The sequence below is a fragment of the Doryrhamphus excisus genome, linkage group LG20 (assembly GCF_037039965.1).
Source record: "Doryrhamphus excisus strain RoL-2023G ecotype Guam linkage group LG20, RoL_Dexc_Guam_v1.1, whole genome shotgun sequence".
Taxonomy (NCBI): domain Eukaryota; kingdom Metazoa; phylum Chordata; class Actinopteri; order Syngnathiformes; family Syngnathidae; genus Doryrhamphus; species Doryrhamphus excisus.
Genome location: NC_136376.1, coordinates 7,691,969 through 7,716,281, shown reverse-complemented (window position 1 = coordinate 7,716,281; position 24,313 = coordinate 7,691,969). Strand labels below are relative to the sequence as shown.

General features: G+C 41.6%; 1 protein-coding gene across 6 annotated transcripts; it reads right to left on the bottom strand.

The window, feature by feature from the left end:
* Positions 1 to 854: 854 nt before the first annotated feature.
* On the bottom strand, positions 855 to 22,714 carry LOC131107897 (LIM domain-binding protein 1-A). 6 transcript variants are annotated; one of them, XM_058058359.2, is made up of 12 exons: positions 22,575 to 22,712; positions 18,892 to 18,999; positions 8,510 to 8,612; positions 7,909 to 7,953; positions 7,734 to 7,809; positions 5,884 to 5,986; positions 5,274 to 5,446; positions 5,070 to 5,192; positions 4,629 to 4,706; positions 4,416 to 4,539; positions 4,193 to 4,335; positions 855 to 2,090 (listed from the first exon to the last, which is right to left on the bottom strand). In XM_058058359.2, exons 2-12 carry the CDS (start codon positions 18,917 to 18,919, stop codon positions 2,037 to 2,039), a joined length of 1,050 nt encoding a protein of 349 aa, XP_057914342.2. In that variant the 5' UTR covers positions 18,920 to 18,999; positions 22,575 to 22,712; the 3' UTR covers positions 855 to 2,036. The 6 variants fall into 6 exon arrangements, with proteins under 6 accessions (XP_057914342.2, XP_057914337.2, XP_078655471.1 ...); XM_058058354.2 differs by lacking the exon at positions 855 to 2,090 and adding an exon at positions 2,099 to 2,849 and having other exon boundaries at positions 22,575 to 22,714; XM_078799345.1 differs by lacking the exons at positions 855 to 2,090; positions 22,575 to 22,712 and adding exons at positions 2,099 to 2,849; positions 19,446 to 20,354.
* Between the last annotated feature and the right edge of the window lie 1,599 nt (positions 22,715 to 24,313).

The window sequence follows — 24,313 nt, the reverse complement described above, 5'->3', positions numbered from 1 at the left end:
ATAGTGAGAAAACTGACCTACCGCATGCAGTTCATGCAAGACACACTTTAGTTGACAGCTCCTTCCCAGAATTTCTTCCGCTCTCCTACAGGAAGTTGTGTGCTGCAGTGAAATGTGTCCGAGCGGAAATGGCGACACCACAAAGCAATCAAATGTATATATTCGAAATATTTGGATTTTAAAGTCAAATATATTTCTGAATTAATTTTTAAAATACATATATTTTTTAATTACATTAAATATATTAATGTAATGTAAATTTTCTGATAGTCTAAAATAGTTTATCCTAGTATTTCTCCATAAATCAGCAATTACTGATTGTTCACTTCCTGTGTCCATACGCCATTTTTTAATATGGGTGATGATATAGGTGTTGCCAAAATGTTGTACTGTTTTCATTTTTTCAGTAAGAAAAGTAGCTATTGACTAGAAGTTGCTATATGACCCGTCGTCTAAGTTGATTTAAATTGCTAGACTAAGTATGGAGACAATGGTGATTAAAACACCAATTACGTTTAGAATTACGAATGAACTTCATTGGTAGTCAATTTTATCAAAATGTATTTTATCTCGGCCAGCATGTCTCAGACTCTTCCCATCACACTATTGAGAACTTTTTAAAATTAGCAGAATTGAACAGCACATAACAGATTATGCTGTGTTTTTTCAAGGGCTAACGTTATGGCAATATGGTTGCTTAGTACCCCCTTGTGGTGAATATATGTAACAGCAATTTATTTGTACTTGGTTTGAGAGCTTCACATCCCATCGTGGCTTGTGACTGACTGCCTGTGGGCTGCTCAGTGAGAACACAACTGTTTGCCATTTAGAAGAACAACTCAAGTCGGAACATGTTCTCTAAATGTGATTATTTTATTTGTGCATCTGATACATGATTCAGATGGACAGGGAGCCTACAACAGCAACAAAAACTTGGAATATTCTTTTTGATTGTGAACATATTGAACCATTGTGAATTTACTCGGGTACTGCCACTCTACCAGCTTTCACTGACTTGGCATCCCTACAAAACAACTCCACAGATTATTCATGAGCACTGTACAGGGTGGCTTGGACTTTAAACAGCATGTCAGTACATAGAAAAATAAATACAGTTTGCTAAAATGAGGCCAAAATTATATATTTTTTTAATCAGTGATTGTACCATTAAAAATCACATTTAAAAAAAAAACAAACTTAAGAGGCATTTTATCTCTTTACATTAGATTGAGCTCCTTAAAGTTCTAGGGAGAAATACATAGAATAACTTTTACAGAAAGAACTAGCTAGAAAATATACAAGCACAGACACAAACAAGCCAACAAAATGATTCTTCATAAAAACAAACAGCGCAGTGTCATTGATATCTAAAGATTCTTTACATGTAGCTCCTTGGTCTACAGCTTTCTTTTAATTGGAATTAAAAACATTGCTGGGAAACTTAATACAAAAGTTGTTTTTTTTTTAATTATTATTCTTCCTTATTTTACAATGGTTTCAAAACTTGTTTGAAAATATCAGAGTAGCAAATTTGAGACGTGTGACGGGCCTGCAAGTGACGAGGTAACACGTACAACACAGGCTTTTTTTTGTTGTTGTCATACACAGAAGTTAAAAGCCTTGTTCTCCTCAAAACAAAAAAGGACCTGACCGATGATAGCGTGACACAGATGGAGGACTTTACATGAACATTATTACCATCACAAGAAGAAAGATCCAACGGCAAATATTTAGAATATACTGCAAGGTTCAGATGTTTTACAGTTCTTACATCAGCAATAATAATGAAGAAAATAAAACACACAGTTCAAATCCATAAGAAAAAATAGATTGGAGTTAATTGTGAAAACAGTGCAATGAGTATTTTTGGGGTTTGTTTACAACAAAAAAAAGTCTACACATAGAAAATGAAAACACACTTGTGTGGAGTCTGGTCCAGACATGCTGCGTACCACCTTTCTGCTGTACCTTAATGTTGCATGTTGTATGAGAAAGAGAGTGTGTGTGTGTGTGTTTTAGAGATTGCGAAGTGGTTCTCAACTCCGGTCCTCAAGCTCCGGCACTGTACAGGTTTTTGTTCCAACCAGGTCCTACAAAAACAAATAATTGAGTTTTATAAACCCGGATGATGAATTTTGATACTAAAAGGGTGCACACAGTTTTCTGCAGCCTGCAACACAAACAAACAAAAAATTAATAAATGAAGTCTAAGCATTTGGGTGACGCTGACATGAGCACAACAGATACAATGAGGTGCGGTGTTGAGCACACCTGAGAGACCCGAGGTTGGAACAAGAACCCACCGACATGGCAGACGATACTGGCTGGAAGGCAATGCAAACACACACACACACACACACACACACACACACACACACACACACACAGCCAGTGTCAGTGCACCTCTAAGTCTGAGCAGACGAGGGCTGGGCTTGAGCACCACTGAGCATGAGCGAGGGCCATGGTGTTTATCACGAGACACCTCGGAGACGCTCCAAGTGTCCTTCCCTCTAAATCACGCCGCTCTCCTCCTTGGAATCACAAAATGCCGCCTCTTAATTCAGTCTTGTCTTATCCCGGTGACTTAAAAAAAAAACACACAACGGGGCGGCTGGGACATCAGCGCTCTACTGGGACGACTGGGAGTCATTCTTGCTCTCCTGACTGGAGGGGGGCTTGCTGTTCCAGGGCGAGAGTGCCCCCAGCGTGGGGGAGCCGTTGAAACTGTCCTCATCCTCCAGGCCATTGACCCCATCGAACTGTGTGTTCTCCAGACGTGTGATCAGACGCTCGTCCTCGTCACCAAACTCCCCTCCCATCAGAGTGGGCTCTCCCACCATCATCACGTCCTAAAGGGGACAGTAAGGGCCGGTACATATTATCCCCATGATACAGGGGGCGGCGGGCGGGTGGGCGGCGGAAGTGCTGTTATGCTTTTGTCCAGTGTGATTTAGTGAGATCTAACTGGGATTTAAACCAGATTTACAAATCTACACAAACCGACTTCAACAAGACAAAGCCCCACTGCTCCGACCAGCATCCAAGTACTACATCACAGTTATGCCTCCTTACTACTGCATGGATATATATACAGTATCTCACCAGAGTAGATCCCTGACATTTCAGCAACCATTTTTATTCTATCCTCTCAAGTTGTGCAGACGAGTCACTTTCCAGATGACAAGCGCTTTGCTGAGGATGCTGAAGGTGAAGAAGTGGCCAAGTATCTCTCCATATCTCATCTATATTGGCAGTTGCCCGGTTGCCAACATTCAAACACCATATTGCGCTCTCTTCCTGTTTTAAGAATGTTGTCTTCCTGCAATTAGGATGTAAACTACGCCTTGTGTAACACATGCACGCAAACTATGTTTGTCAGTGAATGATGGCGATTTGGCAAAGTTTAGTTACCAACATCAGCTATCTTTGTATGTAAATTTAGATAATCTCTCCGAGGATGCATTTCTGAATACCAACAGTCATGAGTGACAACCATTACTGACTTTCCAAACAAAAGTATACAATAACTTTCATGCCGTTTTCTTGACAAGTGTGAAAAATAAGAATATGTTTTGTACGATCTGTTTTTTTCAACTATTGGTTTAATAGCCTAGCGGGTGGTTTGTATTTGGATGGTTGCATACAGTCTGTTAAAGTTATATTCAAGCTTCATTGCTATCGTAATGTCCCTTGAGAAGACACACCGTACTAAACATGGTTGCTGAAATGTGAGAAGTGAAGTCACTTTGTGACATACTCAATGGCCAAGCTGACTCATGTACTGTATACGTAGCCAGCAATGACAAAGACTTGCATTACACGCTATGGTCACCACTCAGCCCTCTGTCTTCTCCTGTATAAAATGATGAAAAGTATATACAAGACTCTCATTTTCCTCCATTGGCTTTGTTTGTTAGCCTGTGTCATGACTGATGCCTTCAATGAGGTGTGGCTTTTGCGGTGGAAAAGCATCTTTATGTGAAACGGGGGGGGTTCAGTCAACCTCGGGTCTCAACCAAACAAAATACTGTGTGCTCCGACAAGCTCAGTGGCGGGAAGAGCAAGGCGACATAACCCAAAACCAGCACCAGGGGACTGCCCATCACCTGTCCCGGCCCAAATCCGGCCTCAAGATGAGCTCTTCTTCACAAGCTAGACCTATTAGGTCTCGTGGATGTCATGCTTGGGGTACCTGGCTGGAGAGAGAGAAGCTGTTGGCTGGACTCTTCTTTTTGCTGTTGTTGCTGTTGTTGCCGCCCCCGCCGGAGCTCACGTTGCTGCCGCCCGACACTTTCCTTTTCCGCCGCTTGTTGGGCGCTTGTCTGGCGGGCTCAGCTACATGCAGAAAGTGTTATTAGTACTTTTTTTCTTTGTTAAAAGACATCTGTGAAACTTGTCTTTTTTATTTTAATTACCTGGGGGCGCTACCATCCTCTGCCACTTTTGGAAGAGACAAGTCTTCAGGCAGTCTCGAGGGCTCAAACTGTACGTTTTGTGTCTTGACATCAGCTCTTGCATGGGCTCCAATATCACACATAGCTTGGAGAACAGAAGTATTATAAATTACTCTTAAAAATGAGCTCTGATGTGAAAGTTACAAAGACTATCAAGGGGAGAAGCGTCCTTACACGGAGGTAGTTGAGAGTGGAGTTGGACAGCCCACATCTGGTGATATTTTTAGCCAGTTGATCCAGCATTTGGGGATCCTGCATGAACATGATTGACAGCAAAAGAAGTGGAATTAACTCTTAAGAATTGCTCACAATTCACTCATATTACATTATGTTGTCGTTCCACTCCAAGTGAGTCAATGTTTTAAAACTACCTCAGCAACTACTAATGAATTAATATGACTATCAGCTCACTGACTGTATATAAAACATTGGTATTGGTACCAGCCCTGGAAAAAACATAGCCGTTGATGTGTAATGTTAACCATTTCAAGACTGCTATATTGACAAAGCTTTAGTTTTGTATCCCCCACCCTAAAAAAAAAAAAAGCTAAACTAAACACACTTTATGCCCCAAAATATGAATAGGATTTGAACGTGTGGTTTCTTAGTACGCACGTGCATGGCCAAGATGCTCCTGGGGAGGACCTCTCTGTGTTGTCTGATGCTGAAGTGCCACGTCTTGATCCTCATCATGTCATCAAACATGAACTCCAAATACAGGCGGCCCTCCACACAAACCTTATCCAAGAGGCAAGCAAAATAAGGTTCATGGATCGAAAAAGTCACAAGCTGGAGGATGTAGAAAAAGTGAAGCCATACTTGTGTGAACATGGGCTTGCCATTCTGGGTGACCATGGTGCACTGGTCACAGTCGAGCGAGACAAAGTTACTGTGGAAGGACTCCTTGGGATGCTTCAAGTTGTAGAAGAGCTCAGTGGCACCCCCCTCGAAGATGCTCCGAAAATATCTGGGAATCAATGTCCTACCAATGGCTAAAGGATGGAAAAAAAGGTTACAGAAAATTATTAATAGAGTTAAAATATCCCAACTTTTCCCAAAAAGTCAAGAAATGTGATACTTTTTATTATGTAAAAAGTCTAACTGACATTATACATGCATTTTGGCATATTTTTACACCCATTATTAAACCTTTTTGCAGTCATGCTGTCTTGTATTATAAAGTGACAACATGGGTAAATGTCATGCACATTGTGAATACACTGCAGACCAGCAGGGGGCATCAGTGGAAGAGAAACCGCATGGAATTATGATATCCATACTGTCTGAAATAGGTCCTTATCACGCGTCGTTAATAATTGGTGACAACTGACAAACATTGAAATTGCACAACTAAAGGCGTCCCTGCTAATGAAAGCCTGGTACTCTGCCAGGGCAATCAAGCTTCGTTATCAATTATTGTTCATCTTACTGTATCGTTTGGGTCCATCCTCCAAGCAGAAAGTGATGGTGAGCATTGCATCGTCCTCAAAGAACTCCGTGGTGAAGGCATCCCACCACAAATTGTCGCAATCCTGGCAAAGGAACCACAACAACTGTTTATGTCTTCGTCATAATTGAATGTCTATGTCACATTAAGGCAAAAAAAACTTCTATTTCTTCAACAGCATATCACTCTGGACGCTGCGTGTGACGAGATCTCATGAGATTAAAACCAGATGAGATTTCTCAGTCAGAAAAAAAACCCCACAGGCACCAGACCTAGGGTGATGATTAATCTATGATCACTAATTAATCACAAATCTATCTAATATTTTGGCTTCAAACCAAATGAGCAAGGTGAGCTCAATGACACAGACAAGCCAGAATGTTGAATTTGTACAAAAGTGGTGGCAAAAAAGGTGACAAAATAAATACAAACAGAACAGTGCAAGATAGTGCACGCTCACAGAAATGTAGTAGAGTATTTTATAAGAGAAATGCTGCTCTTTAATATAGTTGAAAAAGCAGCAGAAAAAAAACTTTGACAGGCAGTACAAATTGCCTGTGAGAAAATATGTGCCACAATTATACAGCAGTGCAAGATGACTATTAAAAGAAATAATGCATTTTATACACACACACAGACCGCCATCATCATCCTCCTGCAAACTAAAACCACTGAAGTCATAATCTTCTTTAACAGCTTCATAATTCCTTCCTCACACACTTTGTCAGTCTCTCTCCCTTTGTTGTCGCCCTAAGCTATAGCTGTCCTCTTCATCACGGAGTAGCCCAACATTTCATAACCCATTGGAGATATTGTAGTAAGATCGGAAGTATAGGGCATCTATAGTCAATCTTTGACAAGAAGTCACTCAAAGTTGCACTCTTTTGGAGAGGACGTGCTGGCTCCCTTTATTCAACGCAACGGATGAGCCCAGTGTATCACAACAACAGTCGCCTTTATATGACATCATCCATGCAGCCCACTTTCCAGGCATGACTAACCAACCTATGCTAAATCAAACTGTTACTGGAGAGGGTTGGCTGTCCGAGCAGTCCACACAGAACCTGTAGTAATTTTACAGTTTATCCAATTTACATAATTCCTACAAAGACTTTAAAACGTGATATGAGCATCCACTACTTCTAGGACACCTAGGGAACTATACTTCTAGCCATAAATTAGCTGTTATTATATTAATATATTGTATACAGTATAATCTAAACATTTGTGGTTAACATGTTGGCTACACAGTCAGGAATCAGGAACATTCCAAAAACATGCACGTTAGATTAATTGGCTACAGACATGAATCTGAGTGTGAATGGTTACTTGTCTATATGTGCCCACTGAATGACTGGCAACCAGGCCAGGGTGTACCCCGCCTCTGACCCAAAGTCAGCTGGGATAGGCTCCAGTAAAGCGGCGACTCATGTCAATCAATCTCATGTAACGTCTCGTCTCGTCAAGTGTATTCTGATACCTCTACAATAGACTAAAATTGAGATTGGAAACTTGACTAATACGGCATGTTTGGACTCTTGCTGGACATGGACTTAACTGTACATTCCAGCTGAAATCCTTGTCATGTGTGGAGATTATCATGCGTGTTTGTTGGCGTGACTGATAGAAAATGTGCCTATTCAGTTGGCCGCTCGGCATTTAAACAGTTGGCACTCCAATTACATTTCAGCCAGGTTGATCAGATAATCTTATTAGAGTAGAGAATGTAAATGAAGTCATTGAGGTCTCCGGATTAATTTCCACAAATACAACAGCAGCTGTGAGGTCAATGTTAAAAACGCGGTGTTATTAAAGGGGAACGCATGTCTCACCTCTGTCCAGTTCTGTAGCCTTTTGTTGAGCTCGTACATGCGATAGTCTGTCTGATTTCCGTACGGTGTGGGTCTCCTGAAACAGAACAAGTCGGATTTACAGGGCATTTAAAATGTTTTTTTTTTTTGCAAAAATCTGATAAGATGAATTTTATTTGCAAGGCCTTGAACTTACCCCATTCCTGGTTCCATGTATGATGGGGGGTACATGGGTGTAGGCCTGATTGAGGACACAAAAACAATCAGTAAATCAGAATGCATCGGCTTAAGGAAGTCAGATGCACTATATATAAGTGAGCATTGTAACGCTTTACATTATTATGATTATCAAACGAAGATCATATAAACTGCTCACAAAGCACGAGTGCCCCCCATGTGCAAAATGTCATTAAATTTTAAACCTCGAAGCACATCAAACCTCAGTACACAATGTAGAAATGTCTGTAAACCGTAATACAAGTATAACAGTGAGTATGGCTACACTTCACATTACATTTAAGACAGCTGGGATAGGCTCCAGCATGCCAGCGACCCTAGTGAGGATAAGCGACATAGAAAATGGATGGATGGATGGAATTAAACTGTATCTGTCTACAGTACAAAAAGTACAAAATAACCAAAAACTATATATGTGAGTAAATTATTTTCCACTTCTGTCTATGAGGCTATGTATTTTTTTGCGCTGGATCTCAGCTGGTGTACCTAATGTTATGGCCAATGAGTGCAGAAAGCATTAATAGAGTCATAATATAGAAATATTGTTTAAGGAGACTCACCCCACATCTCGGTCCAGCATAGCGCCTGGATGGAAAGGGGGAAAGCTGCCACCGTTGGGGGGTTCCTTGGGAGAGTACAGCTTGAATGACTTAGACGAACAGCCTGCACACAAACACAGCAGGGAACAGGGGAGGGGGGGGTTAAAAAAAAAAAAGCAAAGATTTAGAGAAGATTGCTTCGATGTAGCTGCTTCCCAAATCACAACATCATTCAAGTAATCCAACTCTGGGTGTTTCTGCTCGCTCCAGTGTCTGTGTTTACCCACCTCCCCTTTTTCTAGGCTGCTTTCATTAGCTAATGCATCTTCAATCTGGTAAATGGACAAGAAAAACAAACACGATATGGCCGCTTCTTGTATCATGCACGCCGTTATAGGGAACCCTCCCCTCCAGAAGAGCCGATCACCATCTGCACTAGTGTCTACATCTCCCCCTCTTGCCTCCTCCACCCATCCCCCCACTTACCCACTCATCCTGGCTGTTGTTAACCCTTGTCTGCCCAGATAAAGCATTCAAACACTTTGGGGGCGCTGGGAAAACATCTATTCTGTGAGACCTCACACAGGCAGCGGCTGCATGTAATTGTGACTAACGATATCTTAAGCACTACCAGACAGAGATGGGGAGAGGGGCACATTCCTTGGAAATATGACCCTGGCTGCCTCATTAGAGCCAGCCACTCTTTTCACAGATGCTTTTATTAGACATTAATTACGGCGCTGTTAGACCGCTATAGTATTACCTTTTGTTGGCAATATTTTGCTAAGGCAAGCCGAGGCAATGCTATGTTAATTTGACCGGTCACAATTCATGCACACCATAGTATGTCACTGTCAGCTCGCCGTATAAAAGGCAGCGGTGCCAGATTAAAACCAACACAAGCAGAGGAGGGGGGGGGGGGGTGACTGCAGCATTGCCTAAATGGGTTTAATCTTCCCAGTGAGGGGGCAGCCAAGCATCATTTTTGGTGTTAGTACAAGACGAGAGTGGCGTGAGTAGAGAACTACATACGTAGTGAGGATTTACTTTCTCAGGAGCACTGCTTCACATTTGACCCCAGGACTGACACCCTACACCGAGCAAAATGATCACATGCTGTTTTTGATTGCAGCCAGGTACATTTTTTCCTTCCCACATAAACGCCACCATATTAGTGTGCATCAGATGGATGAAGTTATTGAACATGTAAAAGACTAACCAAAGATCACTTGTGCTTGAGAAGGGTTTAATTGTGCATTGCTGTGCATGATTTTCTAATTATACACCGACCCAAATCCTTCCTGATGCCGAGAGACATCTAGCCTGAAAGGCACCCTCCCTAATAGGATGTTGTGCCCCCCAAAATTGCAGGGTTTGTCATCCACTTGAATGAAAAGACACCACACCTCAAATCGACAGCCAGTTAGAAAGTGAAATTAGCAAATTAATTTACTCAGACTTGTCAAACGTCATCTTGAACACAACACACGCAGAGGCCATATGGTATCTGTAAAGCTGGGGTTTATTCCCAGGTTTTCAGGGCAAAATCTGCTTAACATGTCAAAAGAAGCCTTAAAAAAGTGCTAATGGTAATCAATATGATTAAAAAGCAAACGATCCACTACTGAACAGTACAAATTTGGTATTATGGCTTTCAACTAGCATAGCAGATATGTCTAGAACTATCTGCAGTTAAGTAATGAACACTTGCAATCACTATGAGGGAACGTAGCAGTTTTCAAAAGGTACAGCAGCATCAATTTGAGAGGGAACTTAATGTTTACAATAGCAGCCATATAAGAATGTGATCTACAGCAATAATGCAACTTTTAAGTGGTCCTGGATCAGCATTAGTCCGCCATAACAGATCAGTGCAAACAATGGAGCTGCATCTAATTACACGGACGTTGGATGTGATCACAAGTATTTTACACATATCAAACAATAATAAATATTTGCAATGACAATACGTGTTCGATACTGCTGGATGGGTCTTCTTACACAAGACGCCATACTACCCATCACGGGGGGGCTCGTTGTAAACGGATCCGCAGGGCCGCATCCATTAACGGAGAAAGGATGCTAGGCTATCAACCTTGTTGCTAGCAGTGCCACTAATACAGAACGGTCCAATACAGTATTCGATATCTAGCAATGAACCTGCGGCGAGAATAACAACAAAAGGGGTAGGCGTGCGCGGCAGTTACCTGAAGAGAAAGGTCCACCGAAAGGCGGTGTTGTAACACCTCCACTCGGCGCTTTCAGCTTAGCTTCGATGCTAGCCGGAGAGGCTGGACGGCCAAAGCTCCAGCTCCGTCGCTTGATAAAACACTCGTGTAGTCCCCACACATGAGACGGCAACTCGGGTAGAAAACTAAAGAACCCCGCGGGAACTTAAAAACAATAAATAATGCTCTAATTTGTGTTTTAAATATTCATTTGCATACGTGTGGTTGTATTCATCTATTACTACTCCTACTACTACTACTTCAGGACCCTTTGTTCCTGCCAGTCCGTCGACTCTGGGGGAGAAAAAAAACAAGGCCCGCCTCCAAAAGGCCACGCCCCCTACGTGCAAAAACTACACTCAACAACTACAATGTTAGGTAGACTTGTACAACTTCCTGTAAAGACTTCTCCTTGAATTCAGAGACCTATTCATTCAAGAAAATATTAATTAATGTGGAATATTATTCATAGAAATACAGTAGTTGTTTCCCATGGCATAATGTAAACAATTAAAGGTTTTACACACAGTAAGCCAGCTCAATATATGCTACAATATGTAAACATCTTCTGCAATTTAGTGTAATCTCTGATAATAAATCCCTCCTCTAATACTTAATACATTTTATTTTTACACTGTAAATAGAAAAAAAACTGTGGGCTGAAAATGCAATTTGGACCGCTTGCCCTCACGAGGGGTGCCGGAGCCTATCCCAGCTGGGTACACCCTGGACTGGTCGCCAGCCAATCACAGGGCACATATAGACAAACAACCATTCACACTCACATTCATACCTATGGACAATTTGGAGTTGCCAATTAACCTAGCATGTTTTTGGAATGTGGGAGGAAACCGGAGTACCCGGAGAAAACCCACCCATGCACAGGGAGAACATGCAAACTCCACACAGAGATAGCCGAGGGTGGAATTGAACCCTGGTCTCCTAGCTGTGAGGTCTCTTCTTTTGTTGTTTTGTCTTATGTAAGATTCTGTGATTATATGTGTGGGGGAAAAAAATCACATATTGAATTGGTAACTGCTATGGCGTGGAGAAGGGGTAGGATTTAATAAGCTTTGCTTCTTCCTGCTCCTTTTCAGACATGTGTAGTAATGAGGTGTTGTGTGTGTGCATGTATGTGTATGTATATATGTATATATGTGTGTATGTATGTATATATATACACACACATATATATATATAAATAGATATTGTAAGTGTATTGTATTGTAAGTGTATATGTGAGAAAGAATAATGTAACATAGTATGCGTGTCTGAAATAAATTAAGAAAGAAAGAAAGGTCTGCGCGCTAACCACTCGTCCGCCGTGCAGCCCCACGCTGCACCCAGCAAACCCCAAATAATGAAAGTATTCATTTTTGTGACCCACCATGAATATACTGTATCACTACAGACGCTACCGATTCGGCTTTGCTCACAAACACATTATAGTGGGGCTGTTTGTGTAGCTTATTGTTACAACTCCATCCAGTGAGTGCCATTGTAACACTCCTCATATGCATACTGTACTGGTCATGGCTCATCAAATTGAATGTCAGTCTCATGCAAACCCAAAAACGTAAGTCGACACATAACAACAATGAACAACCATTCTGTGTGGGTAACAATGCCAGAACGCTAAAAACAAACATGCAACTTTAACTGTTATTTACTAAGTTCCCGCAAGGCATGCAGGGTACTCCAGTGGTAACTTCTCATAACAATACACTGACATCGGTGAACACTTACATGCAAAAAGTTTCTTTTTTTAATCGCCCCTGATGATGATAATGAAGCTAATTCCATCGCTTCATACTCTGCTGTTAAATAGGGTTTCAAAACACGAGTAAATGTCGCACATTTCTTATGACACAATCCAAAAAAGCACCATTTTACCCACTCACCACACAAAGACTGAGTCAGAGTTTAGACTCTGGACAGGGTTTTTGTGTCATTCATGCAGTATGCAAATGCAAATTAGGCGATGATGTCTCCTACCTCCTTCGCCCCCCAGCAACTTAATGCCAGAAATGGAGCTTAATATAGTTAAAAAGAATAGAAGTATGTGTGCAATAATAGTCAAAATGAGCACCCTCAGGAACTAAGTATTACACAGTGCAGTACTGAAGTGTAAGTAGTAGTACACATATAGAATTCTCAGTCGGTATTTATGTTATCCATTTGTGCAGAGGGCTTTTATAAGTGACGGCTATTGGCCTCCTCTACCCGCATTCTTGTACAAGATGAAATGACCACAACTGCCCCCCAAGCGCCTCAGAGGCCAATGATCGAATTAGACATATTGAATGTAAACCAGGACTTCACATAGAAGTATGAAAAATGATAATAATAATTGTAATATGAGGTCTTTTGGAGGAATCTAGCAATGCAATCTAATTATTCAGTCTTAATCATCATCTGTGAGTAATGAAATGATGACGATCAAATTAATTAACCCTTTGTCCTGACCTCCTCCATCTTAAAACAGCCTCGCCGTCATCATCTCTGTGGCTTATATGAAAGCTCTGGAGTATGATCAAGAGCTTTGGCAAGTCTGAAGCACTGATCGGTGTTAATCGGGCTGGTTAATTCAAGGCGTCTTTTAGTAAAGGCTTTTGCAAAATGATTGACTCTTTGCTGATGGCTCAAATCCTTTTTCAGACCGCAGTCCTGATCCTTTTCTAGCCTCACATTATGTAAGGGAATAATCTGCAGCCTCACTTTTAATCAATAACCACTCTGATGTTTACAAGCAATAGATTTGAAGGAAAGGAAAAAAAAAAGCCTTTGTGGTCTCTAAGTGCGCTTTAAAGCCCAATTGGTTGAGGCATTGGCTTTGTCAGTTTGTGTAATTATATAAAGCTGGAGGACAGCAGATGAGGGAAGTGAAGCGGTGGGAGTAAATACATCTGAAGCCCACCAGGGACTCATGTACGAGTAAAGCCCCGCATTAGATCAGGCAGGGCTTCCACTTCAGCAACTGTAGAATGTTCAGTCCACAGGTGGAAGGAGATACAGCAGTCGGCAATAACAGACTACATCTTAACATTCAATTTAAGTGGTGATATGAAACTTGCTTTTTTTTTTTGTGGCATTTCAGTTTTTTTTTCAGTCTTGTCACTTTTTTGACAAAACACACACAGCGTTATCAACATTTAAAAAGCTGCAGGAGATGGAATATATTATATGAGAGAATGAACAAAAAGCCTTCATTTGCATTCAGTGATTGTCAGTGAAATAAGAGCACAGCTAGAGCTACACTGCCCTCTGCTGGAACCCTGTGCAAAAACCTACTGATGTACAATATCAAAACTAAAGGTAGTTCAAGACAATTAAACTACAATAAATTTGTATTTGCGTATGATTTTAAATAATACTTTACTGAAAATTACATTTATTATATATATATTTACAATAAATGTTATTTAATTTATAATAAAGTTTCCATAAGTTTATATTTAGCAGCACACAAAATGAATTAGTATTTTTATTAGATATTATGTTTACAATTATTTTATATTATTTTATTTTTTATTTGTTATATTTATAATAATGTAGGCGGCACAGCGGTCGAGTGATTAGCGGGCAGACCTCACAGCTAGGAGACCAGGGTTCAATTCCACCCTCGGCCATCTCTGTGTGGAGTTTGCATGTTCTCCCCGTGCATGCGTGGGTTTTCTCCGGGTACTCCGGTTTCTTCCCACATTCCAAAAACATGCTAAGTTACATATTATGTTTGCAATTATTTTCATATTATTTTTACATATTATTTCATTTTTTAATATGTATATTAATTATGTTATCTTTATAATAATGTAGTCATAATTGCAGTATATGTTTAATATTATTAATATTATGTGGTTAATGTGTTCCAGACCCAAAAGTGGTGCTTGAATTTCTGTCAAGTAGGATTCATTATTTATAAATGGAATATGATCGAAGTTAGAGCATAGAAAGCTTGTTTACGACCTTCTAAATATGTTTTTTAACATTATAGAACCCTCTAGATGTGAAATAACACCGCTATAGTCACTTTTACACTCATGTGACCCAATATAGTAGACATAAAAGACAGAAAATAAGTCATTTAAGAAGACTCACACATGTTAGTTAGCATTGGGAGAATCCCGTTATACTTCCTGTACTTTATTATGTTATCAATGTAACTTTACCGCCACCTAGTGACCGGTGTCGAATACTACTTATCAACAACATGTATATTATAGGCACGGCGGTCTAGTGGTTAGCGCGCAGACCTCACAGCTAGGAGACTAGGGTTCAATTCCAGCCTCGGCCATCTCTGTGTGGAGTTTGCATGTTCTCCCCGTGCATGCGTGTGTTTTCTCCGGGTACTCCGGTTTCCTCCCACATTCCAAAAACATGCTAGGTTAATTAGCGACTCCAAATTGTCCATAGGTATGAATGTGAGTGTGAATGGTTGTTTGTCTATATGTGCCCTGTGATTGGCTAGCGGTAGAAAATGAATGAATGTATATTATGACGTACATCTGGGGATGATTTGGCTCAACTTCTGAAGTCACAATGGAATTGATGCCGAGTGCATCAAGCTGTGTGAGACATTTCAAGTCAATCCGAACATTGGGAAAAATATTGGAAAAATAATGGCAAAGGCGTCACAGCGGGTGTGCATGTTTTGACAAATTTTCACCCTTTAGTGTGCAGCGGCTCAGGAGTAGTAGAATGCTGTTGTCATTTGTTTTTCACCACCACCAAAACTCCCCAGTAATTCAGGTCTCTTGCTGTGCTAACATCCAGGGAATGAAATCATATGTCCTGGGGAAAAAAAAAGGTGTTTTCCATGATCTCACTGCAACACACTCTGGGTCTATGTGTGTGGTAGTTAGTTCTTCTTTTCGCCTGCTTAGCTTGCAGAGACAGATGGGAGCGCTACGTCTAGTTATTTAAAGACTAACGCTGAATAATGAAACACCTATATGGCACTGTGCTATATTTGACAAGAATATTAGCACGGTTGATTTATTATAGAGGCAAAAAAAAACAAAAAAACGTCAATGTCACACCTCAAGTACAAACTCAACATTGTTGGTTGCTAATTCAAAGACAATGAATCAACGCCACTGATGATATTTTCATGACTTCACCGCACGGCTGCTAAAATAGCTCTCTGTAAATCCTGTTTTATGGCGAATGATTCCTTTAACGGCTCCCATCTGCCAGCATTTACCTTGATTTGCATTCTCTCCACGACACCCACAGTGTCGTTCGCTATCTGTTATTCACATCCAATATCTACCCTGTCAGCAGCCAATTGCCCAAATAGACATTTAATAAGTCTTATAATAATAAAATATGAATGAGGATAACGGTTTGTGTTTACAAAGTAGTAACGCTTCTCACTCTTTTTCCCCGATGCTGTCACAAGTCAAGATGTGCTCTGATTTTTTTTTTTTTTTTTTTTTTCAAAAAAACACATTTTCTTCATCCTGCCTCCCCTGCTGCTTGGCACATGCCAGCCTTCCGCTGCCATGCTGTGGGCCTGCAGCAGATGTGACATCACAACAGCTCGTCCCCCCTCTCTGCAAAACCCCCACCTTCCATCTCCTTTTCCTATCACACTCCCCAGCATCTCCCACACATTCCTCCTTTTTTCTTCCTGCCTCTGCACACACACACACACACACACACACACGGCCATTTTGATCTGGTTTACAGTCTAAGGAGAAGAGAGAGGACGCATCAAGAAAGACGCTTTAAGCGCAGTGATGTTGTGTAATCACTAAAAGGTTGTTAGGCTGCCATCTTGGCTCTGCTTTAAGTCACCCCCCCCTTTCCTCCCCAATCAGGAGACATGTGACTTTCTGCATGAGGTAACAGCGATGTTAGTGCATGGAATGACACACACACACACACACAGAGTGAAACAAGGGCAAAGAGTGAGAGGAATGGAAAGGAGGGAGGGGTAAGAGTGATGAGCCGAGGGGAGAGTGTGCATTTGAGGGGGATGAGGGCGGGGTGGGGGGGGCATACATGCAATCTATTTTTACCATTTAGTCGGAACAAAGGACGTGATAGGCTCTGCTGTGTTATAAGGGCGCATGAGAACAAAGCCTTAAAAAAAAAGGCAAAGTCACAGCAACAGAAGGTCGTCAGTGCAATATGAAGACACATAATGCAACACACGCACCCAGGTCAGCCATCTTTAATGGCTGTGCAAAAACACATGACCCGAGGGAAACAGGAAATGTGGCCATTTGTTTTCTCAGTGCATATCCACACATGGACACCCATCCATCTATTTTCAATACCACGTAACTAGCTTCGGGTCACGTAATGTTGGAGTCAATCACAAAGACACTATTCACTGATGTCAGCACAGTCAACCACTACACTAGGAAATAATGGAAGTAAAATTAATCTGTCCCTGGGTCAAATTTGGCTCCATTATTAGACCAATCCATCCATCTTCTATGCAGCTACGCTACACTGGAGCCTATCCCAGTTGTCTTCAGGGCGAGAGGCGGCATACACCCTGGACTAGTCGCCAGCCAATCACAGTGCACATATACACAAACAACCATTCACACTCACATTCATACCTATGGACAATTTGGAGTCGCCAATTAACTTAGCATGTTTTTGGAATGTGGGAGGAAAGGTAACCTCTATCTTCCCCAAAAATGTTTACTGCGTGCAAACAGTGACACATACACGTGTTTCTCTTTGGGCTTCTGCAAGATATCTACCAGCCTAAACCTGTCCCAGCAGGCTCTTTTTTTTCCCCTCCATGATGGGTGCTTGAGCGCACGTACTGTACCTTGACTGCTGCTTCACAACATGCAGGCTACAGCAAATTCTCTCACACACACACACACACACACATATGGATGTCATTAAATGTTTCTGCCCTACAGTGAAGTCTGTCAACAAGGGGGGGGAACAAAAGTGGAAGAGCATAAGAAGGCCAGGAAATAGACCAAACCCTCCGTTCCCCCCCCAAAAAATCACCCCTCTGATATTATAGCCGATAACTGATGTCCCAGTACATCATTGATGTAATTAAAGTGATTTTGACTGTTTTTTGCTTCTCAGTAGGTAGCAAGCATTGAGAGGAAAAACATGAAACGTGAGTTGTACTACTTGAGTGGGGCGGGGGGGGGGGGGGGGGGCATGGGATTTCACACCGTCATCATGAGTGGCGTCATGCTAAAAGTCAGCAAATGTCAGAACCTTTACCACTGATGATCAAGAGTAAAAGTGCGATGATGGCCATAGAACCAGTTATAACATAAAAAAGTGCAATATGATAAATGCAAGGACCATTACATATTCAAAATGACATTAAATGACATACACACACATGTGAATGGTGCGGACGGATGCAGTCGCAGAGCAGAAACATGTTGCAAAAAGTGTCTCACTTTTAAGAATAATGGGAATAAATGATCATTAACTGTTGAGCATGGTTTGATATCCTCACCTATATGTTGTTATTTTAGTTAGTTGTTACAATAAAAAAGATAAATTGTTTAGGTCTAAGACAGGTCTTGAAATGGAGAAGTGTTCTTGCATTAATTTCACCATACTGATGCTAGCATGAATACACGTTTGATACCCAAGACATTAATCCCAGCCATACATGCCAAATTAAATGTCAAAAGCAACCCGTGCAAGCAGAAGAAATATGGAAGCACAGTGTAAAAACTGCACCGGAAGTAATAACAGTTACACAAAGGTACCTGTGACAAAGAATTCTCAGCATCTTGGCACAGTGAATCATCTTATGTTACCCCAACTGATGCTTGAATCAGTCAGACTTTTGAGAAAACTGAAGCACCTATTGAGCTCCTGAACAACAACTGAAATCATCAGGAAGTGCGATGAAAGGCAGGAAAAAAAAAAAGGTGCTTGACATGCACAAGAATCAATTTCCTCTTTGTGCATCAGAGTGAAAATGTTCTCCAAAGTCACGTATTGATATGTGGAGCGCTGCCTGTGCATGACTACATGAGTCTCTAAACCCTTGTTTTACTCCATGTCTGTTCAGAGCACAGCACATTAAGAGTGACACAGTTTTTGACGCATGGCCTGGGGGGCCGCTTTGCAGCTCTTTTTTTTTTTTTTTTTTACATAAGTCATGTTTGTGACAGCAAAAAGAGGGGATGGGTGAGGGGGAGAGCGGGACGACGAGGCACTCACCGGGACAAGCGCAACCTCCAACAGACATCTTCTCACATGTTGGGGCCTCGGCTCTGAAGGAAACGGCAGCTCTCGGCCCTCACGCTGCTTGCATTCGGGCTACGCTTTCTGAGGAAAACAACACAGGCAGACAGAGAGAGAGTGAGAGAGAGAGAGAGGGAGAGAGGGGTGGAGAGATAAGAAGAAGAGGGAGTGGTACGAAGCAGGGCCACCGCTCTCTCTCTGTCAGAGGCAGGAAGTTGGCAGTGGCTGCATCATTAACAGGCGTGTTGCAACACAAGTGGGAGGGGAAGCGGAAAGAGGAGTGAAACTGAGTCTTAATTGCACATGAGAGTGGAGTAAGTATGGAGCAGGGATGAGAGTGTGTGTGTATGCGCAGGTGTGGGTGAAAGAAGAAAGCAAGAGAGAGGCAATTAGCAGCAAAATGCACTAGATGGGTGTGTTTCTATGTGTGGCAGTGATGCATTTTTTTTTTTTGCCAGAGATAAACATTCTCAGTCAGAGCCCAAAGACGCAAAAAAAAAACAAAACAAAAACCCACATGCACACGCAACCTCTGCCTCATGTATGACTGATTCCCATCTCTCCTCCTTTTGCTCCCTCATTCCTTTCTTCTACTGCAGAGAGAAGACGGGCGTTAATCACCGCAGACAGTATCGATTAAAAATGCAAAGCCCACCTGGAGAGCAAAGACAAGAGAGGCCTACAGAAGCCAGGAAGAGCACATACGAGTTAATTTGCACTCAAACCTGTTTACTGTCTTCTACATGCTTTAATGTAACGTCACACTGTCTGTAGTGTAACACAGGTGACAGTAACTTGTTTTTGTCAAGAAAAAATGGAGGTACATCACTGTTGTTTACAACTCTACACAGGCATTTCACTATACTGAATTTCTGTGATGGTCAATGGGGAAAATTCAAATAAGTCCGTTAACAACGGAATACGGATGCACGGCGACCAAGTGGTTAGCACGCAGGCCCCGCAGCTAGGAGACTCGAATTCGATTCCGCCCTCGGCCATCTCTGTGTGGAGTTTGCATGTTCTCCCCATGCATGCATGGGTTTTCTCCGGGTACTCCGGTTTCCTCCCACATTCCAAAAAGGTGGTTGTTTAAATAGTAAATGGTTGTTTGTCAATATGTGCCCTGTGATTGGCTGGCCACCAGTCCAGGGTGTACCCCGCCTCTTGCCAGAAGACAGCTGGGATAGGCTCCAGAACCCCCGCGACCCTCGTGAGGAAAAAGCGGTAGAAAATTAATGAATGAATGAACAGCTGTGGCTGTAGGCAACCTCCTGAAGTTGTTTTTATTGTGTGTATTGTTTTATGTGTTTCCTAGGTAGACAGGAAGTAACATCAGAGGTTCAGCGTTGCACGAGTAATGGCCGTATGTATGTTTTTATCAGGGATTTTTCAAAATTATTATTATTAACATCTTTGAATGCGTCTTTAGAATTCCTTATATTGGTATTTTTATTAATTTAGTCATTTTATCCTTGAAAATGCTCAGTTTAGGCCACAAATATGTAACACTGCTTAAATATGCCAATTTTTTTTATTAACGAGTTAGCATGAGTTAGCTCACAATGCAAGTCGCTAAATCCCTAACAAAAAAACTAAAAAAAACGACAGCAGTGTTTACATGACTGACTTGTATATTAACCAAGCTACAGCAATATTATAATTGTAGCAGCTAACAAGAAAACAATAAAAAAAATTAGCGTCAATCACAGATGGAAGAGCGGATACTTATCTTTCAATTTGGCTGCAAAGACTCAACAAGATGCTTGTTTGCCGTCAGCATGTTTTACACGTCTTGTGCTGGAAGATACAGCCATCCCAAGGAGAGCAGACATTGTGTCAGCATCGTATCTATGCTGCTGTTGTTGATGAACGTAGTAGCGTAAGAATAAGTACTTTGGGTAATGTTTTAAAATAAAAATACTGCAAGATACCGTAAGTATTACATGTTATATCATCAATGTACTTGTTCATGCATGATCACAGCATGTAAATAAAACAATACAACATTGTTAGAGGTTTTCTTTAGAGGGCATTCATATAAGGATCGTGAATGATGGGCTAGAAAAGTGCAGTTTTCCTTAAATGAAACGCTGGGATAGGCTCCAGCAAAACAACATTGTTAGAGGTTTTCTTTAGAGGGCATTCATATAAGGATCGTGAATGATGGGCTAGAAAAGTGCAGTTTTCCTTTAAATGAAACGCTGGGATAGGCTCCAGCATACCCACGACGCTAATGACGATAAGTGGTATCCAATATGAATGAACGAATCAACAGGACCTCTGCTGGTCGCAGCCTAGTAGCGCACTCCATTTTGACTTTATTGCTTCAAGCCAGGCTGCATGGCGGTTGAGTGGTTAGCGCATAGGCCACACAGCAAGGAGCTCCCTAGTTCAATTCCACATTTCACATTCCAAAAACATGCTAGGTTAATTGGCGACTCCAAATTGTCCATAGGTATGAATGTGAGTGTGAATGGTTGTTTGTCTATATGTGCCCTGTGATTGGCTGGCCACCAGTCCAGGGTGTACGCCACCTCTCACCAGAAGACAGCTGGGATAGGCTCCAGCACTCCCGCGACCCTTGTGAGGATAAGCGGTAGAAAATGAATGAATGAATGAATGAATGAATGAATGAATGAATGAATGAATGAATGAATGAATGAATGAATGAATGAATGAATGAATGAATGCTTCAAGCCACCATGAATCAATTCCACACAAATTCCTAACAATCAATTACTCCTTTTTGTGACCATGCATTTTTAGTACTTCACATAAACTTGCCACTTGTGATTCCCATGCATGTGAATCTGGTCCTGTCAAAACTGATGGTCTCTGTTGTGATGCAATATCTGACAACTTGGCTGGCACTCGAAAAAAAAAAAAAAAGTACACGCATATGGATCTCCCACGTTGCTGAAGATCCCTCATGTGGGTTTGACAAAAGCTCCCATCCCTGACGCCTGTCACTCAATGGCAATATAGCAACAAAGAGCAGTACGTGTCAGCCCTGGAATGAGAGCTGACAGGCACATTGGCTACACACCAGTGAACAGGCAGAAGCATCAGAGTTGTGTATGTCATACACCATGTCAGACAATGTTCCAGGGGACCCAGACACAATGAAACAACCCTGCGGGTCCCCCTTTCTTGTCACAAACTGCCACATTTATTTTGTGTTCATGTATTTCAACTGAAATGACAAAAAGGCAGCACGAGCGAGAGGAAATAAAAAAGGGAAGGTTGGGTGAATGTGAATGGGAGAAAAAAATGGCTTCCAGGAGCAATTAAAGCCGCTTCGCACTGTCAGGCTTGCTCTCTCCTTCCTTGCACAGAAATATGCCCGCACTGTGGCGACACATCAACAACAAGCGCTTCTCTTGGAATAAAAGAAGTTCCCGCATCACCTCCTTGCACACTACCTGGAATACTCAGCCGCACATCCGCTTCAAAACACACTCTTCTTATGTTGTGGCAAAACACACGGCTCACTTCCTTCGACCTCAAAATTCTAAATGTTTAAACAAGCTCCTGATGCCACCCTTCATGCCATTTCTGCAGCTGTTTTGACCCCCCCTCCTCCTTCCGCCCCCACATTTGCCCTCCATCACATCTTTTGTTTCTTTTTTTTTTCCACCACAGTCCATCTCAGCGCTTACCTTTCTTTTTCGCCCACGCTCGTCCAGCAAAAGTCCGCCTGGGTCAGCCAACGCAGAAGAAACCGAGCTGAGCCAGCAGGCAGAGAGAAAGTGAGGGTGGGGGGTGGAGGGAGGGGGGGTGTGATGAGCAGATGCAGATATGAGACACAAATAGAGGGGGATCAAGCAGTGTGCAAATTGGATGATAAAAAAGGAAGGAGGGAAGGAAAGAGGACGTGGAGGAGGGTGGGGGGTGGGAGGTGGGGGGCTTGTCTCAGCTGCACTGGTATGACGCAGAGCCTCTTCTCCTTTCTCCACTCCAAACCCACTGGATGGGGGGGCCCTGTATCCATGGCAACGGCAGAGCAGACTTAGGTAGTAGTCAGGGAGTGCGTCAGGCCAGAGTGCTGTTGCTTAATCACTAGGATGTGCACTTCACGTAGCTTCATTGAGGACATCAATTAGCATGACCTGCAGTGACAAGTACACTGGTCGGACTTGTTGCCTACAAGACGAGAAAGTGGGGAAACAGGATGCACAAGTTAAATTGGTTCAACTCAATTGTTTTTATTGGGTGAATGGATATCTTCTAGCTCAGGGGTGTCCAAACTTATTCCAGCCAGGGCCACATAGTGAAAAATGAAAAAATGCTAGGACTTTAATATTTGTAATGTAACACATGTAGATATGCTAATACATTATTTTAAAAAATGCTTCTTAGATTTGCGATATAGGTGAAAAAGTGTGAATAATGTCTATATGTGCCCTGTGATTGGCTGCCGACCAGTCCAGGGTGTACCCCGCCTCTCGGCCAAAGACAGCTGGGATAGACTCCAGCCTACCCGCGACCGTAGTGAGGATAAGCGGCATAGAAAATGGATGGATTGTATTTGAGATTTCTTCTTACAAATTCTTCATAAATATTATTCTTGTAATATTACGACTTAATTTTCAAACTTCACTGCCATATTATAACTTTTGTGTATGCTGGAGCCTATCCCAGATTACTTCAGAGAGTGTACACCCTAGACTGGTCGCCAGCCAATCACAGGGCACATATAGTCAAACAACCATTCACACTCACATTCATACCTATGGACAATTTGGAGTCGCCAATTAACCTAGCATGTTTTTGGAATGTGGGAGGAAACCGGAGTACCCGGAGAAAACCCACACATGCCCTTTTTTGTCATTAAAGTACATGTTTTTTCTCCTAACATTTTGACTTTATTCTCATAAAATTCCAGCTGTTTTTTTTCAATTTACACTTTTTGTTTTGTTTTTTTTCAACTATTTATCTTTTCTTCTTGTACATTTTCTTCTCGTAATTATAGTTTTATCATATGTAATATTTTTACTTTATTCTCTAAACATAATTATTTTTACACCAACTTAGTTTACCAAAAAATTTAACTTTATTCATTGTTTGGTTTATTTCTCATAATATTGCAAATTTTCAAAAGACTACAAAGGACACACCAAGCACTGTATTATACATACATACTTTGATGGACTTGTCAAGTGTCTACTGGACGCCACTTTTTAGTGGTCTTTAGAATTTGCAGATTGTTTTTTCAGAACAATTTTTTAAGGCAAAGTTGTATCATGTTTATTACGATTGCCAGTCCGCACTCAACCACATGACTGTGTTCTGAGCCAAGATAAGTAAGACCAGGTCTGTTTTAAAGACACTGAAAGTGATTACATTTACAAGAATCATTAAAAAACACTGCTTGTTGTGTCAAATATTGTTGTTAATC